Source organism: Canis lupus, chromosome 12, assembly GCF_048164855.1.
Source record: "Canis lupus baileyi chromosome 12, mCanLup2.hap1, whole genome shotgun sequence".
In the NCBI taxonomy this organism is placed as follows: domain Eukaryota; kingdom Metazoa; phylum Chordata; class Mammalia; order Carnivora; family Canidae; genus Canis; species Canis lupus.
In genome coordinates this window covers 60695008-60709594 of record NC_132849.1, presented here as the reverse complement: position 1 = coordinate 60709594, position 14587 = coordinate 60695008, and the positions used below count along the sequence as shown (strand labels likewise).

The 14587-nt window shown below is 59.3% G+C and overlaps 1 protein-coding gene across 5 annotated transcripts in view; it reads left to right on the top strand.

Moving 5' to 3' along the window:
• Window positions 1-54: 54 nt before the first annotated feature.
• The window catches only part of RNF144A (ring finger protein 144A), a 118567-nt gene continuing 104034 nt past the window's right edge, over window positions 55-14587 (top strand). Inside the window, exon 1 of one of the 5 annotated variants that reach the window (XM_072771206.1) lies at window positions 55-384. Coding sequence is in view for 2 of the 5 variants with exons in the window: in XM_072771201.1 (XP_072627302.1) it covers window positions 2847-2859 (13 nt within the window). In the remaining 3 variants the exon portion in view is untranslated. Of the gene's footprint in view, window positions 385-424; window positions 446-932; window positions 1012-1636; window positions 1776-2723; window positions 2860-14587 lie in introns of those variants that run through there. The other 4 variants (XM_072771202.1, XM_072771209.1, XM_072771205.1 and 1 more) reach the window with 4 other exon arrangements.

The window sequence follows — 14587 nt, the reverse complement described above, 5'->3', positions numbered from 1 at the left end:
AGAAGTTAAGCAACTCCCTTGAGCACACGGGGTCGGGAAGGTGAAGGCATTAGAATTCAGAGCCCACAGAGGAGGGACGGCTGTTAGGGAGGGAAGCCCCTACGGCTGGGGCTGGTTTTCTCATAATTCTGGAGAAAAGAGGGTATGCATCGAAGGAGGCATTGTTTCCTGCACACCAACAAGTTTTGCTCAGCTATGCATGCCTGACAGGCATATTATTTAACACTTGGCGAACTTCTAGCTACTAAAGGGAGTGGCGAAAAGAAAATCTTGCAGGGATCCTGTCTTCTACGGTTTTGGGGTTTTGGATCGCGAGGAGCCTGAAACCCTAAGGCTAGGAGGTGGATTGCGTGCCTGGATCTCGGGTATCCTGACGCCGTCCAGGTGGGCTCTCCATCCATCCATCCATCCATCCATCCATCCATCCATCCATCCATGCCACCAGGTAGGGGGATGGAAGGACGTTTCCGCGACGCCCTGGCATCTTGACAGCCGGGTCCTGAGGCCGCAGGGACCGGGGATCGCTGCTGCAGCTCGGGCCGGTCTGGGGCGGCCCGGGCTGCCCAGCCCCGCGCTCTCCGGGCCCGGCTCCGGGGCGGGGGGGCGCCCGCTCCCCTCCCCTCCCCTCCCGGGAAGGACCCCGCGGGCAGAGGCGCCGCCCCGGGCGGGCGGGGGGCGGGGGGCGGGGTCCGGGCGCGCGGCGGGCGGAGGGCGGCAGGGGGCGCTGCGCGGCGGGCGGCGGGCGGCCGGCGGGCGGGCAGGGGCGGGGGCCGGGCCGGGCCTGGGCGCCCGCGTCTTTGTGCCGCTCGCCGCCGCCCACTCTCCCCCCGCCCGCGGTGCGCCCCGCTGGAGGGCGGGCAGGGCATAAAGGGCGGCTCCGGCGGGCGCGGGCCGGGCACCCGACAGGCACCCCGCAGCCGCGCCGGACGCCCCGGACACCCGGCCTGGGCGCGGCGCTCGGAGCCCCCGAGCCCCCGAGCCCCCGAGCCCCCGCCGCGCGGGACCAGGCAGGTGGGTGACGCGCGTCGCTTTGTGTCGGCATCGCGGGCGCGGGCGAGGGCGGGGGCGGGGGATGCGGCGGGGACGCGCGGGCCGGGCCCGGCGGGGGCGGCGGGGGCTGGGGATGCGGCGGCGCGGCCCGGGGTCCGGGGCGCTGGGGTCGCGGCGAGGGCGCGCGGGCCCGGCCGGGGGGGCCCGGGGGGAGCGAGGGCGCGCGGGCCCGGCCGGGGGACCCGGGGGGAGCACCCTGGGCCCGCCCCGCCTGCCCCTCGGCCGCCCCAGCGCCGCGGCCACTTGGGAAGCTCGGGGTCCCCCGCCCCCGGCCCGGCCCGCTCCGCCCCGCCGCGCCCTGGCTCCCTGGCTCCCCGGCACCGGGCGGGGACCTCTCTCCGGGGTGGGGGGGCTCCGCAGGCCGCGGGCCGCGGGGGGCGGGAGGCGGCGGGAAGGCTGGTCGGCCCGGCGGGGGCGGGGGGGCGCGTCCTCCGCGTGCGCATCCCCGCGGCCCTCCTCGGAGCCCGCCCCTCCTGGGGGTCTCGGCTGCGCTCCCCCCGGCGGTGGCTCCCCGGCTCCCCGGCTCCCCGGCGCCTTCCGGGCGCGGCTCGGGTCTCGGGGGGAGGGGCTCCCCGTGGTCCCCTCATCACCCCCGCCGTCAGGTCTGGGTGGTCACTTCAAAAGTTCTCTCTGTGCCTTTCTTTCCAGTAAATGATAATAAAAACATGTCCAAGAAATCCCCTGGCTTGCCGTGTGCCAGGCGGAAGTCTGCTTCACGGAAGAGGGTAGGACCGAGCCCCAGGAGCGCGCCGGGCGGGTGCTGCTGCGCGGGGCGGGTGCTGCTGCGCGGGGCGGGTGCTGCTGCGCGGAGTGGGTGCTGCTGCGCGGGGAGGGTGCTGCTGCGCGGGGCGGGTGCTGCTGCGCGGAGTGGGTGATGCTGCGCGGGGAGGGTGCTGCTGCTCGGGGCGGGTGCTGCTGCGCGGGGTGGGTGCTGCTGCGCGGAGTGGGTGCTGCTGCGCGGGGAGGGTGCTGCTGCTCGGGGCGGGTGCTGCTGCGCGGGGTGGGTGCTGCTGCGCGGAGTGGGTGCTGCTGCGCGGGGAGGGTGCTGCTGCGCGGAGTGGGTGCTGCTGCGCGGGGAGGGTGCTGCTGCTCGGGGCGGGTGCTGCTGCGCGGGGCGGGTGCTGCTGCGCGGGGAGGGTGCTGCTGCGCGGGGCGGGTGCTGCTGCGCGGGGAGGGTGCTGCTGCGCGGGGAGGGTGCTGCTGCGCGGAGTGGGTGCTGCTGCGCGGAGTGGGTGCTGCTGCGCGGGGCGGGTGCTGCTGCGCGGAGTGGGTGCTGCTGCGCGGGGAGGGTGCTGCTGCGCGGGGCGGGTGCTGCTGCGCGGGGAGGGTGCTGCTGCGCGGAGTGGGTGCTGCTGCGCGGGGCGGGTGCTGCTGCGCGGAGTGGGTGCTGCTGCGCGGGGAGGGTGCTGCTGCGCGGGGTGGGTGCTGCTGCGCGGAGTGGGTGCTGCTCCGCGGAGTGGGTGCTGCTGCGCGGGGAGGGTGCTGCTGCGCGGGGCGGGTGCTGCTGCGCGGAGTGGGTGCTGCTGCGCGGGGCGCGGCGGGGGCGGTGCCGCCCTGGGAGGGCCTGGGGCCTGGGGCCTGGCCCCGCAAGGACACGTGGTGGTGAACCGGGCGGTGTTGGGGCGGGGAGCCGTGTCCTGAGGTCAAGGGCGGGGCGCGGGGTGAGCCGGTGGAGCCGGAGCCCCCTGGAGGGAGGGGAGGGCCAGGGCTGCTTTGTGAGGGAGGCTGTTGAGTCAAAGCCGGAAGGTGGGGCAGGTGCACCTGAGGCCGGGGGCGCTGCCTGGCGGAGCGAGGGGATGGGAACACAAGGTGTGTGCAGGCTTGGGACCTTTCCCATGCCCCGAGCTTCCCTTCCCCAGTGCTCGGATTAGGGACCTGGTCCTTTGTGGTTTTCTAGTGACTTTATGGTGTTTGTTCTTTATTATTTTGTAAGGCGTGCAAAGGAAATTTGAGTGCAGAGGTCAGATGGGAACAAATCGTGGTCTTTGAATTCCAGGCTGACTTCGGTCTGGATCCCCTGACAGTGGGAGCCCTTGATGGTGGGAGCCCTTGGTGGTGGGAGCCCTTGATGGTGGGAGCCCTTGATGGTTTTGGAGGAGGAGGGGGAGGAGAGTGAGCTGAACCCTGCTGTGTGCAATTGAGGGGGTGCTGTGCAGTGTGCTGGGTGCCACCCCTAGATTCCGACCCCACCCCACTTCCCACCTGCTGGGACTGAGCTTCCCCCTGTACCCCTTATCAAAGGTGGGGCATGGCTTGCAGACCTCAGGAGAAAATGGGATGTCAGTAACCTAATTTCTGTGGGATGGGGATTGTCCAGATCCAGCACAATTGGAGTCTGGAAGTTTACGTGTTTAAAGGGGCCCCGATTCTAGTGCCAGGAGCCCTGGAGAACTAAGGACGGGCGGGCTCCGACGCTGCGGGCCGGGCTGCAACTATGAGCGCCTAGTGTGGGCGCCCACAGGCGGTGCCCAAGCCGATACCGACACGCGGAAGCACACTTTCAGCTGCGTGTGCTTGATAAGTGTATTGGGTGCCCCGGGTTTCAGAGGGTGTGTCATTCCTGCATCCACATCCGCACTAGAGGATGGTGCTTCTCTTGTGGACTCCGTGCGGTTTGGGGCTTGGAAGGGACCCCACACACTCCTCAGTGGAAGCCGCTGACGTTTAGCGGGTGAGCTTGGGGCTCAGCCAGAAGCCGGGAGCCACGTCGCCTGTTTTTCCCATTGTGGTTCGTAATTTGGCTCTGCTGCCTTCTTTTGTTCCAATTTCTCCTCTTTGAGGACCTTTCTCTCTGGTGGTGGAGACAGGAGGAGGCCCGCCCTTGCAGACTGAGAGTCACAGAGATAGGTGGTCACTGCAGCTTCCTAGCCCAGCCCGCTCATTGTGACTTGGAGAGGAGAGAGGGCAGGGACCCCACCCCGGGGACCCCCACACAGGCCGAGGCTGGCCTGGGCCCGGCAGCAGCTTTCCCGACTGCCTGCCGGCCTTCCTCCTGCTCTGGGCTTGGGCTAGGGGAGGGGAGACACATCAGCTGCTCTGGGGGTCTGCTGGCCTGGTGGCACCCAGGATGACACTGAGGCCTCCGCCGCTAACTGGGCATCCGGCTACGCAAGACCGCCCCGGGCCCCCAGGTCTCTGGGTGCAGGATTTCAGAGGGCGCCAGAGACGATGAACAGAGGGGATTGCTTCTGAGGAAGACAGACCCTCTTCGTATTCACTTGGGTAGCTTCCCGCCTTGGCGATCCAAGAGCGGAGTTGAAGGTGCCTTACGACTAGGAAAGTCACTTGAGGTGATCATTCTCGGGACCAGCCTCCTTTGTCCTTCGTTTCCTTGTAGCTGACACACATGAATAGATTCTCTTAATTAGATGAAGAAATTAAATTGCAGCAACTGTTTCTATAGCTGCTGGAGATTGGTCCGGAAGGACAGAGCTTGCGCAAACCTCTGACCGGGCTGTGTGACCCAGGGCAAGTGTCTTCACCTCCTTGGGTGGCTCCAGTGGCTTAAACTGTGAAAGCCAGGTGTTGGCCTAGCTGGTTCCCAAGATCCAAAAAAAGCAGTTGCTGCTTTTAAGATCTTTTTTTTTTTTTTTAGGAGAATCAGCATTGCGGGATAAGGTGCCAAATGCAACCAGTTTTATGGACTTTTGGAGAAGAATGTCTTCTCCTACAGAGGATGTGTTGGGAGACAGGCTTTGGAGGGGGTGGTTCTTGGTGATGAGTGTCCATCTTCCTCCGTTCCTGGAATCTGACACCTGCCTTGGAACATGTTTTCTGGGTGGCCTATAGACTGAGAGCTGGGCCTCCTCTGAGGTGCAAGTTTGACAAGCTGGACGTGATGTTAACAGAGGAAAATAAGTTCCCTGGATGGTGGGAAGTAGCGTGTCAGCCAACACTTAGATTTGCCCCAGGAGAGGGAGGAAGCAATGGTTCGTAGTCACTTAGGATGCCCTGTCACTGAGTGCTGCTCATCGGGCCCTCGCCCAGGAACCCAGTTCTCATGTAGCCCGCGGGACGGGCGCTGCGACGGTCCCCACATCACTGAGGAAGGAAGGGAAGCAGGGCGTGGCTGGGCTGTCCGAGGCCGTGCACGTGGTGAACACTGAAGCCCGCGTGGGACTCCGAGTCCTCGGCAGAGGATCTGTTCTGTGACCTCGAGGAGGCCACAGCCTGGGGGTGGAAGCCAGCACATCCACAGACAGTCCTAATGATGGGGTTGGTGTGCCCAGGGCAGCTCCCGGTGGAGCCCGTGATGCCAGCGACTTGAAGGGTGAGTCCAGGTTCTCCAGGCCACTTTGGAGGCTCAAGGTCAGACTCTGGGCCCCGGGAACAGCCAGCAGGAGCCGGGCGTGGGCCGGGAACTGGGAGCCGGCTGTTGTACAGGGTCTTGTTCTCAGCAGGCTAACTATCTCGGAACACCGTCCAAACCCAGATTCCGGAGTGGAAAACGGTTGCTCTGGTTTCTGGTGTGTCTTCTAGAAGGTTCTCCCAGCGTGGGATTCATCCTTGTATAGTTTTAGAGCCTCCCCCCGGCCCCTTCACCCCCCTGCCCAGTCTGTGTGCTGGAGGAGATTCAGTTCAGAGAAGGTGAGTGGAACCACGGGCAGCACCCCGTGTTTTTACAAGGCAGCCAGCCACCTCTCCTGTTGCCTTCAGAGTCCCCAAGCGAGGCCAGTGTGACTCCCCGGGGCCTGTGGCAGCTGCTGCCTACTGTTCAGGATCCCCGAGCTGGGAGTCACCCCAGCAAAGCGCAGGCCTCCGCAGCTTCTCCCCAGCTGGCAGGGCTCTGTGGGCAGGACCCCGGGCCCAGACCCATAGAACAGCGGGGAGCTTCCACGGTGTCTGTAGTAGGGCTCTCGGTTACATGGGGTTTTGTGTCCGTCCTTGAACAGACACACCTTCTTACACCTCGAACACCTCTTACACGATTTCCCTGGGACTGTTTTTGGCTGCCAGGGGGTCAGTTTCCAAGCAGTTCTTTGGAACAGGGGGTGTCTGACTTTGGGGGGGGCGATGGGCAGCATTTTAAGGCTCTGTGGAGGGAGGGGGGCTGTGTAGGCTGCATCAACCGTGGAGAGACTCCAGCCTGCGGACAGTGCGGGGCCCGTCTGCTGTGGTGTCTGCATCCAGGATGCGTGTTGAGTGGCTAGTGATGGGGTTGGGTGTGCTCGTCTCTACCTGCCTTTGGGGGCTGGCCGGTCTGCAGGCTCGTCCCCATTCCAGTACTTGCTGTCCCCACCACCCCGTCCCCGGTCAGGCTCGCCTGCGTCCCCACGGGAAGGGCAGCCTGCTGGGCAGAGCGGCCGGCCCTCTCCGCCAGCTTGTGGGTGCCGGGCAGTGTCCCCGTCACAGAAACGTGGGTTAGGCACCCTCTTCTTCCTCGATGTAAAATGTTCTCTTAAACGGGTGTTCTGAAGCCAGAATCAACACATATTTTTTGACTTTCTTGGGAAAGTCAAACTTTGTGTCAATCCCACTGTGGTCCCTCACCATCTCTCCAGAGACCTCTTGTCACTGTGCTGCTGGGATGCCCTCAGCTGCCCCCACTGCTTGTCCAATGACGAGCATGTCCCTCGGTCGAGTCTTCGGGATCCTTCATCGCTTGACCCCAGCCTGTCCAGGGTGGGCCTCCCAACAGCCCCCGAGCAGGTGCCCTGGAGCATTCTCCTGCCATCTCCGTGGGCCACATTCCTGGTGTCCCTTCCGGGCTCAGAACACATACCGTTTTCTTCTCAAAGCTGTAGAACTGCTAATGGGGACATTGGGGTGGTCCCCTCCCCAGGTCCTGGCATCTTGCTGATGGGGCCCTGGGAATGTGGGAGCATAGGACAGAGCCACAGGCCTCAGCACCGGCCAGCCTCGTCCCCGCACCCCGAGCCCTGGCCCCCTCCGTCTCCTACCTGCCAGCTGGGACGTTCTCTGTACCAGGTGCTTCCATAGCAACTTTTCTCAAGACCTATGATTGCGCTTAAAACTCTCGAATCTAATTTTAGCGATTTATGTAACTGATTTCCTCTCGTAAGCCCTACAAGGGTATGAACTTCCTCATTTTTGCGTTCCCTGAGCACCTATTGTGCACTTTAAAAAAATATATTTATTTATTCATGAGAGATACAGAGAGAGAGAGAGAGAGAATGAGAGAGAGAGGCAGAGACACAGGCAGAGGGAGAAGCAGGCTGCATGCAGGGAGCCCGATGTGGGACTCGATTCCTGGTCTCCAGGATCACGCCCTGGGCTGGCGGTAAACTGCTGAGCCACCCAGGCTGCCCTATTGTACACTTTCTGAGTGCATTTTGGTTAAGTGATTGAAGATGAGACAGAGAGAGAGAGAGAGAGAGAGAGAGGGAGAGAAATTGGGCTCAAAAGGGAAATGAAGACACAGGATTCGAGCTCCAGGGTGATCTGAGCACATCCAGAGAGCCCGGTTCTCTCTTTGGGAGGTGAGTCCACCCACAGAGCAGTGCCCTGTGGGACCCTCAGAAGCTGAACGCAGTGCTGGTGGGGGTGTCGGTGGGGGTGGGAGGAGGGAGGCCTGGCCGGTCCTGTCCATAGACAGCAGACGCCGTCGGGTCCAGTGTCAGATGAGAGCGCTGTCCGGGCTGGCTGGGGCAGCTTGTGGCCCGGGCACTGTGCGATGCTGGGGAGGGGGAGGCTGAGGTGGGCCTCGTTCTGCGGTGTGCAGAAGGTGTGCGTGTCCTCGTGTGTGTTACGGGAGCTCTGGAGGCTGGCGTGAGCGTGTGTAGACTCGAGGCAGCTCCGAGCCGGTGTGCACGGGGCCCTGATGGGACCCGGTGCTGGGGTTTGTTCCTGCAGACGGTGAGTCCGGGCTGGTGGTCGGGCCCTCGGGGGCAGGAGCAGGCGGCGGGCTCCGTCAGCCTTACAAGTCTGGAGCTTTCTAACGGGAGGCGGAGGCGCTCTAGGCAAAGGGTGGTTGGGTTCCTAGAAAGAGAGATTGTCTGGGAAACACGCGGTGGGCCCTTGATTCGCGTGGTTCCTCCCACACAGGAAGCGGAGAGCCTTGGCTGCGGAGACCCGAGAGCGTGCGTGCAGAATAATCTGCAGCAGTCAGTGTTTTCTCTGTTTCTCGAGGGCTTGACGCTCTCCTTTGGTCCGTGGTGCCAGTGTCCATTCCACAGCATCACACGGGGGGTGTGTTCCAGAAGGAGCGCTGCGTCGGGAAGTGCGAAGGCTTGCGGGCGCCCTGGAGGCCACTGTCAGAGAAACACACAGTCCCTGAAAGTCACTTTCTGGGTGCCCCGATCGCCATATGGTACTTCTCAGGAGCCCCCTTCCAACACACACGCATGGGCACACGGGAGTCCCGGGATGACGGAGTTAGAAGAGCTTCTAGAAGACTTGGAGAGCGGGCGCCTTGGGATGTGGATTTGTTGGCTAAAACTGCCTATTTCTTCCTAATCGCTTGGCGGGCGAGGCGGTGCCAGTGCCTGGAGTGGATGAGACGGCGCCCCGCAGAGATCACAGTCCCTTCTTTCTTCTTTAGGTCTCAATGAAGCGTCCAGCACAGGCCCTGGGAACCGAGACAGTGTGATTGTGAGAGGCCAGCAGCGGGCGGGTAGGGCCGGATGTGGCGGGGAAAGAAGACAAAAAGGTTATCTGTCTGCGTTCCCTCCGCTTGCGGGACCCTAAGGCAGCACCTCCGTGTCAGGCTGCGCTGTCCTCCTCCGGGTCTGGGGCGCTGACGTCTTCCCACTGCCCTCTGTCTGCATGCAGGGGGGCAGCGCCCTGCCCCCAGCCTGCCCCCCGCCCAAGCCAGGTCCCCAGTGTGATGATGTGATGACGCGGAGCCTTTGGAGGCGTGTCGGGCACGGGGGGGGGGCGCTCGTGAATGGGATGGGAGCCCCCTCGCCCATCCTGCCCGTGAGGACATGGTGAGTGGGAGGCCACCTGAACCAGACAGAGGCTGTCACCAGACCCCGAACCTTCCGGCATCTTGAGCTCGGACTTCCAGCCTCCACAGCTGTGAGATACGAGTGTCCGTTGTTTACGAGCCGCCCGTCTGAGGGGACGGTTACGAGGGTGGTTGGAGTGAACGAAGATAGGCAGTGACAGCTGGTCACCAGTTCTACGGGAGTTGGGCCTACTCTGTTGGTCACACGTGAATTGGATCCCCGGCAAGGACCCGAATGAGCACATCACCGATCCTGGGGTTTAGGCGTATCCAAAAGGGGACACAGTTCAGCCCGTAACACCAACGGCAGGCGCAGGGGTACACGATTGTACATGTTTGTATGTTGCTGTGTGTTTGGCTCACAAGGGAACGCTCACCAACAAGGGCTGCAAGAAACCAGTTGGCGTTTCCTCCGCGGCACTGGGAGGGGACGGTTGCCGGCACAGGTCCTGCTGCACCGTGCTGCTCACGAGAACTGGCTTCTGCTCTTGTTGCCCTCTGTCCTCCGCGTGTCGGCCTATGCCCTCATGCTGGGCACCCCGGGGTCCAGAGGGCTCACCACAACTCCCAGCTCACGGGTGTGTGTTGAAGGTGGCAAGAGAAGTATGTGTGTGTGTGGGGGGGAGTTTGGTGTCGCCTGCATCTGTCCTTTTGATCAGAGAACAACAGGCCTTTGGGGAAGCCCTGCGACGGCCTCTGTGTGTGTCCCATTGAAGTGGGCTTCCTGGCAGACCCCAGGGTGTGAGAAGCTGGGGGAGCCAGAGGCCATGGGAGCCAGAAGGACCGTCCTCACGAGAACTGGACAGCACGGTACGTGAAGCCAGCTGCCCAGCGTCTGCATGGCCAGGCTGTGCCAGTGTCCGTTGCCCTTGCTGGTCTCACCTGTTCTCATCTGGAAGGCAGGAATCCCCACGGGACGAGGTCCAGACCAGCCTGAGCATGGGTCGCGTGGCTCACGTGGCCCCGGTGTCTTGCCAGTGTCGTGTAAGCCCATCTGAGCCTTCCCTGATTTGTAGTTTTGGGTGCGGTGAGGAGCAGAAAATCACGTCCTGTCCTGTCCGTGTCTGTGTCCCCCTCGCAGCTGGCACGGAGCCTGGCACGGGGTAGCTGCTCCGTAAGTGTCTGCAGACCTTAACTAGGCCTCTCCACCCTTCACAGGCCTCGGGGTCCAGGAGCAGTCTCAGCCGTTGCTCCATCCCTTCTGTTCTTTGGCCCTTTCCCTTGGCCGACCTCCTGCGTTCCAAGGTGGATGAAGGGACATCCAGTGAGGGCGCGCCCAGGGACCCGGGGAGGGCAGGGGGCTGCTGAGGCCTTTCCAGAACAGGACGGGGTGTGGAGCTCTGTAATCCGCCGGCAGGTACGGACCTCTGCAGCCTTCGGCATCATGCAAGTTCCAGTTTCGCTCCAGTGAGGACGACCAGTAGGGACCCACAGCAATCCCTTGTCATCTGGCAGCGTCGCTCACCCTCCACTACCCCCGCCTGTGAAATAGGTCAACATCTAAGGCTCACGCAGTTTATTAATGCCCAATAAATACCCACCGCGTCCTCAGCCAGGTCCTGGGCTGTGGAAGGTGCAAACGTCAACGCCTCAGAAGGAAGTGTTGTCAGTTTGTTCTTAAATGAGCTTGCCCTCCCCCGGGCAGCGGAGGGGCCAGGGGGCCAGTTCTTATCTGTTAATCCTTTAATCGCTCCCAGGACTCTTTCTCCTTTGGCCCAGCGCCCTGTTTCCTTCACAGTGACCTTGTTTTCTCTCCGTCACGGCCACGTGCGTGCTTGCGGGTACGGGCTTTCTCTGGGGGCACAGGCACGGGCACCGGCGTGGGCTGTGTCCTGCCGGCCTGGCACATGGGCTGCTCTCCCGGGGACTGTTTATCCGGCGAAGGTGGGACGTCTTCTGGCTACAACAGAGCAAACCCGACCAGATGGGCAGAGGGGAGGGCGTGTGGAGGGCTGCACCGTGCAGGCGGAGGCCGCTGGCTTCGCGGGTCCTGAGCCCTTCCACGGAGGCCAGTCCCAAGGGACCTGCTGTGTGTGTGGAGAAATGCACGGCCAGTTTCCAAGAGCTGGCGTGAAAACCGGTGTAAATGAAAGCAATCTCAGGAATAACATTTACGTGATTACATGTTAACGTGATTTTATTTTACTCATTTGAATAAAATGTTACTAACATTAATTTCCCTTATTTTTACTTAAAAAAAAAGAAAAAGAAAAACGTGCCAGGGGCACCAGGGTGGCTCAGTCGGTTGGGCGTCTTGGTTTCGGCTCAGGTCATGATCTCAGGGTCTCGAATCGAGCCCCCGTCGGGCTCAGCGCAGAGTCTGCTTGAGATGCTCTCTCTCCTCTGCCTACCTTCTCTCTCTCTCTCTCTCAAGTAAACAGATAAATTAAAAAAATAATTCTTTTTTTAATGTGCCAGAAAATGTGACACGAGGGACGCAGCTCACGTTAGATTTCCCTGCTGTAGGTTTCCCTGCCATAGTGCTCGTCTGCAGGGACCTGGCTGCCTATGTTTCTTTGGGGGTTCGCAGGCTCTCGCCCCTGTGTCGAGGCCCCGCGTGGGCACGTAGGCTGGGAGTGGGGTCACCCCTGCCGGGCTGCACATCCTGACGCGGGCTGTGTGCTCATCCTCGCTCCCCAGTGACGGTGTCTGCCGTTTAGCCCCGATGCTTGAGGTTCCTGCCGACTTGGCCCATTTGTGCACCTCTTCCCTGCAGCCTGTATTATTCGCATTCGGTGCTTTGAGGGACTGAGCTCAAGTCAGTATCAACTCAGAGGCAGGTATCCTTGGACTGTTTGTTTTTTTTTTTTAATGTATAAAATGAGATTGGGTTGGGCAAACATATCATTTTAGTCTCTGGAATTTGCCATGAGTCTCACCTGGGCATCAGGTTAACTGCTCTAGGGCCTCCTAATTCCGCCCCCTCCCCACCCCGAGCAATCCCCCCAGTCTCTCTCCCAGCCCCCCGCTGTGGTTTTTCCTGAACACTGGCCTGTGGGGCTCGAGTCCAGGGTACCCACCACGTCTCCCACTCGTGAGCCCGGTGAAGGCCGGTTGCGAGGGCGCCCTCCTCCTTGAACCGCGGCTTTCCTAGCGGCTCCGTGCATCTCTGTGCTTTTCCCTGCATCTCCGATGCCTTCTGTGCTGGTCATCCTGCCAGCTGCCCTCCTCCGTCCCGGTGTCCCTGAGCAGCTCTGGCATTTTGTGGAGGACGTGGTACGGAGACAGCATCCTTTCACTCTCCGGACACAGAGGCACGGAGCCTACGGCCTAGGAGCTTTGCAAAATGAAATATTTCTAAATCTTGGAAACCAGTGTTAGCTCCAAAGTATTAAAAGCAAAACACCCAGAACTGATGTTAGCACGTGTCATATTTTGTCGACAAAATAGTCAAGAGAAACTCAAGGCACAATTTTATAGAAATTCTGGGTAACCTGAAATGAGGGCACTATTTACGGGGAAGCAAACATCCCTGACCAGGTCCTGCCCTCGTGCCGGTCCTGCCCAGCTCCTCTGGGCGGTAGAGCAGAGACTCAGATGCCCACATTTATTTGTCAGGCTTTCTTGGGGTGCATTGTGGCAGGCTGAGCTCCTGGGTGAAGAGCATGTCTAACTCCTGTCCCCAGCCCGGCACCTGGTAGGTACATTTAGCTTCAGTGCTTTAAACTTTTAACTCAACTCCCCGCATTTAAAAAAAAATAAAATAAAATAAAGGACCTTCCGATCTGCCTGAAAGTTTATGCTTCTTTCTGAAGCGCCACCCTAGGGTGGTTTTTAAAACCCAGTGGCATCTATAAGCTGATCCCAAATGGCAAACACCCTGAACTGATTTGCTAACAAAAATAATCATCTGGAGGCTGCAAACGTAGTTTGCATGATTTTAGTTTAAATTGTATACAGATCTTTCCTGGCACGAACTCTCTGTGTCATCTGCTCCATACTGGCCATCCAGAAGTCAGTCTCGTGACAATATAACAACCATCATGTGATAATAAAATACTTGGGTGGCAAGAGCGATTTTTCTTGGTTAACATGAAATTGTTATTTAAGAGAATTTCTAGGAGGAATTAGGTAAAAGGAACATTGGCTGATAGGATGAAGGGGGCTCTGCTGCAGAACAGGAAGCGGTTAAGTATAAATCATGCTGGCTCAGCAGAAGGAATGCGTTTCTGGGCCTAAACGGGGTGGGGTGAGGGGAAGGGATGGCTTAAGGATAAATGCATGATTTTTATTTGCAACCACAAATACTTGAGACAGTTGCACTTTGGGGAATCTAGCTCAAGGAAATGATGCTAAACGTGGGGAAAAAGAAGGAAATCTTTATGCACAAATGCTTCTCGTGTGTGTGTGTGTGTGTGTGTGTGTGTGTGTGTGTGTGTTTAAATAACAGTCCCAAATGGAAAACATCTAAGTATGGTTAAGTAAATATCCTGCTCTAATTAGATATGATTTTTGGAGATTGTGGACATGGGAAAATTTTTATAATATATTGTGAAGTGAAAACAATTCTGAGACCCAGTTGCCTTGTATGGTGGGTCTTTATATTTTTAGAGATGGAGAGAGAGGGAGGGAAAGAGGAGGGGAGAGGAGAGGCAGAGGGAGAGGGAGAGAGAATCCAATGCAGGGTTCGATCCCCCAACCCCAAGATCATGACCTGAGCTGAGATCAAAAGTCAGATGTTTAATGAACTGAGCCACTCAGGCGCCCCTACTCTTGATTTTTGAAACTGTGGTTTTATTTTATAGTGAAATAAATGATCTGGGTTTTAAAATTTACTTAATTGTAAATTTTGCCCACCAACACACACAGTTTATTATTTCCTACATGACAGATACATATTTCAACAGATCATTGACTGTATCTCCAGTGGTCATTTCGCTGCCTCGGCCTTGGAGAGGAATGGATAATGGACCAGGAGAAAGTGCTCCTATTATCCATAAATGAAACCAGCCCCCTGAACACCCCCAGTCTTCCTGCAGGGTTGTGTTATGTCCCAGCTCTGCACATCTGACCAAGGGCAGCTCACATCAGGAGTGTGACAGCGTGGCCCATGGACCACGTCACAGCTCAGGAGTTGTGGGTCCGACTTGAGGGCAGCATCACTAGACCTCGGTGATTGGGGCTTCAAATCCTGCTCCACACTCCCGGTCCCACTGGGCCTTCTGCAAAGACCTGGAGCCTCTCTGTAAACTTCCCATTTTATTTTATCCATCTAAAACGTGAGATCAGTACTTGGATTACTTCCCTTTTGGGGCTTCTGCAAGGGTTAAAGAAATTGTGAATAAGAAAACTTAGAGAAATCGCTGGAGGCCCATCCAAAAGGCGGATTCGCAAGTGACCCTGTGGCCCTTTCACAGGTGTGAGACATGAGGAAGTGGGGAGCACTGGGGGACCTCAGGGAATACTGCCTGCTGGACCCAGATTCCATCTGGAAGACACTTCCTGGTTGAATAAGACACTAGCCTTTCTGGTCTATGAAAACGGAATGCATTAGAACTAGGAAGGCTGCTACCCTTGAGGTTTTCAACTAAAATGAGGGCAGCCTAAATGAAATAATGCGTATTTCCTCCTTTTCCTATTTTTCTCTTTTAATTATTGTATAGCTATAGGTTTTCAAGGACGATGCCA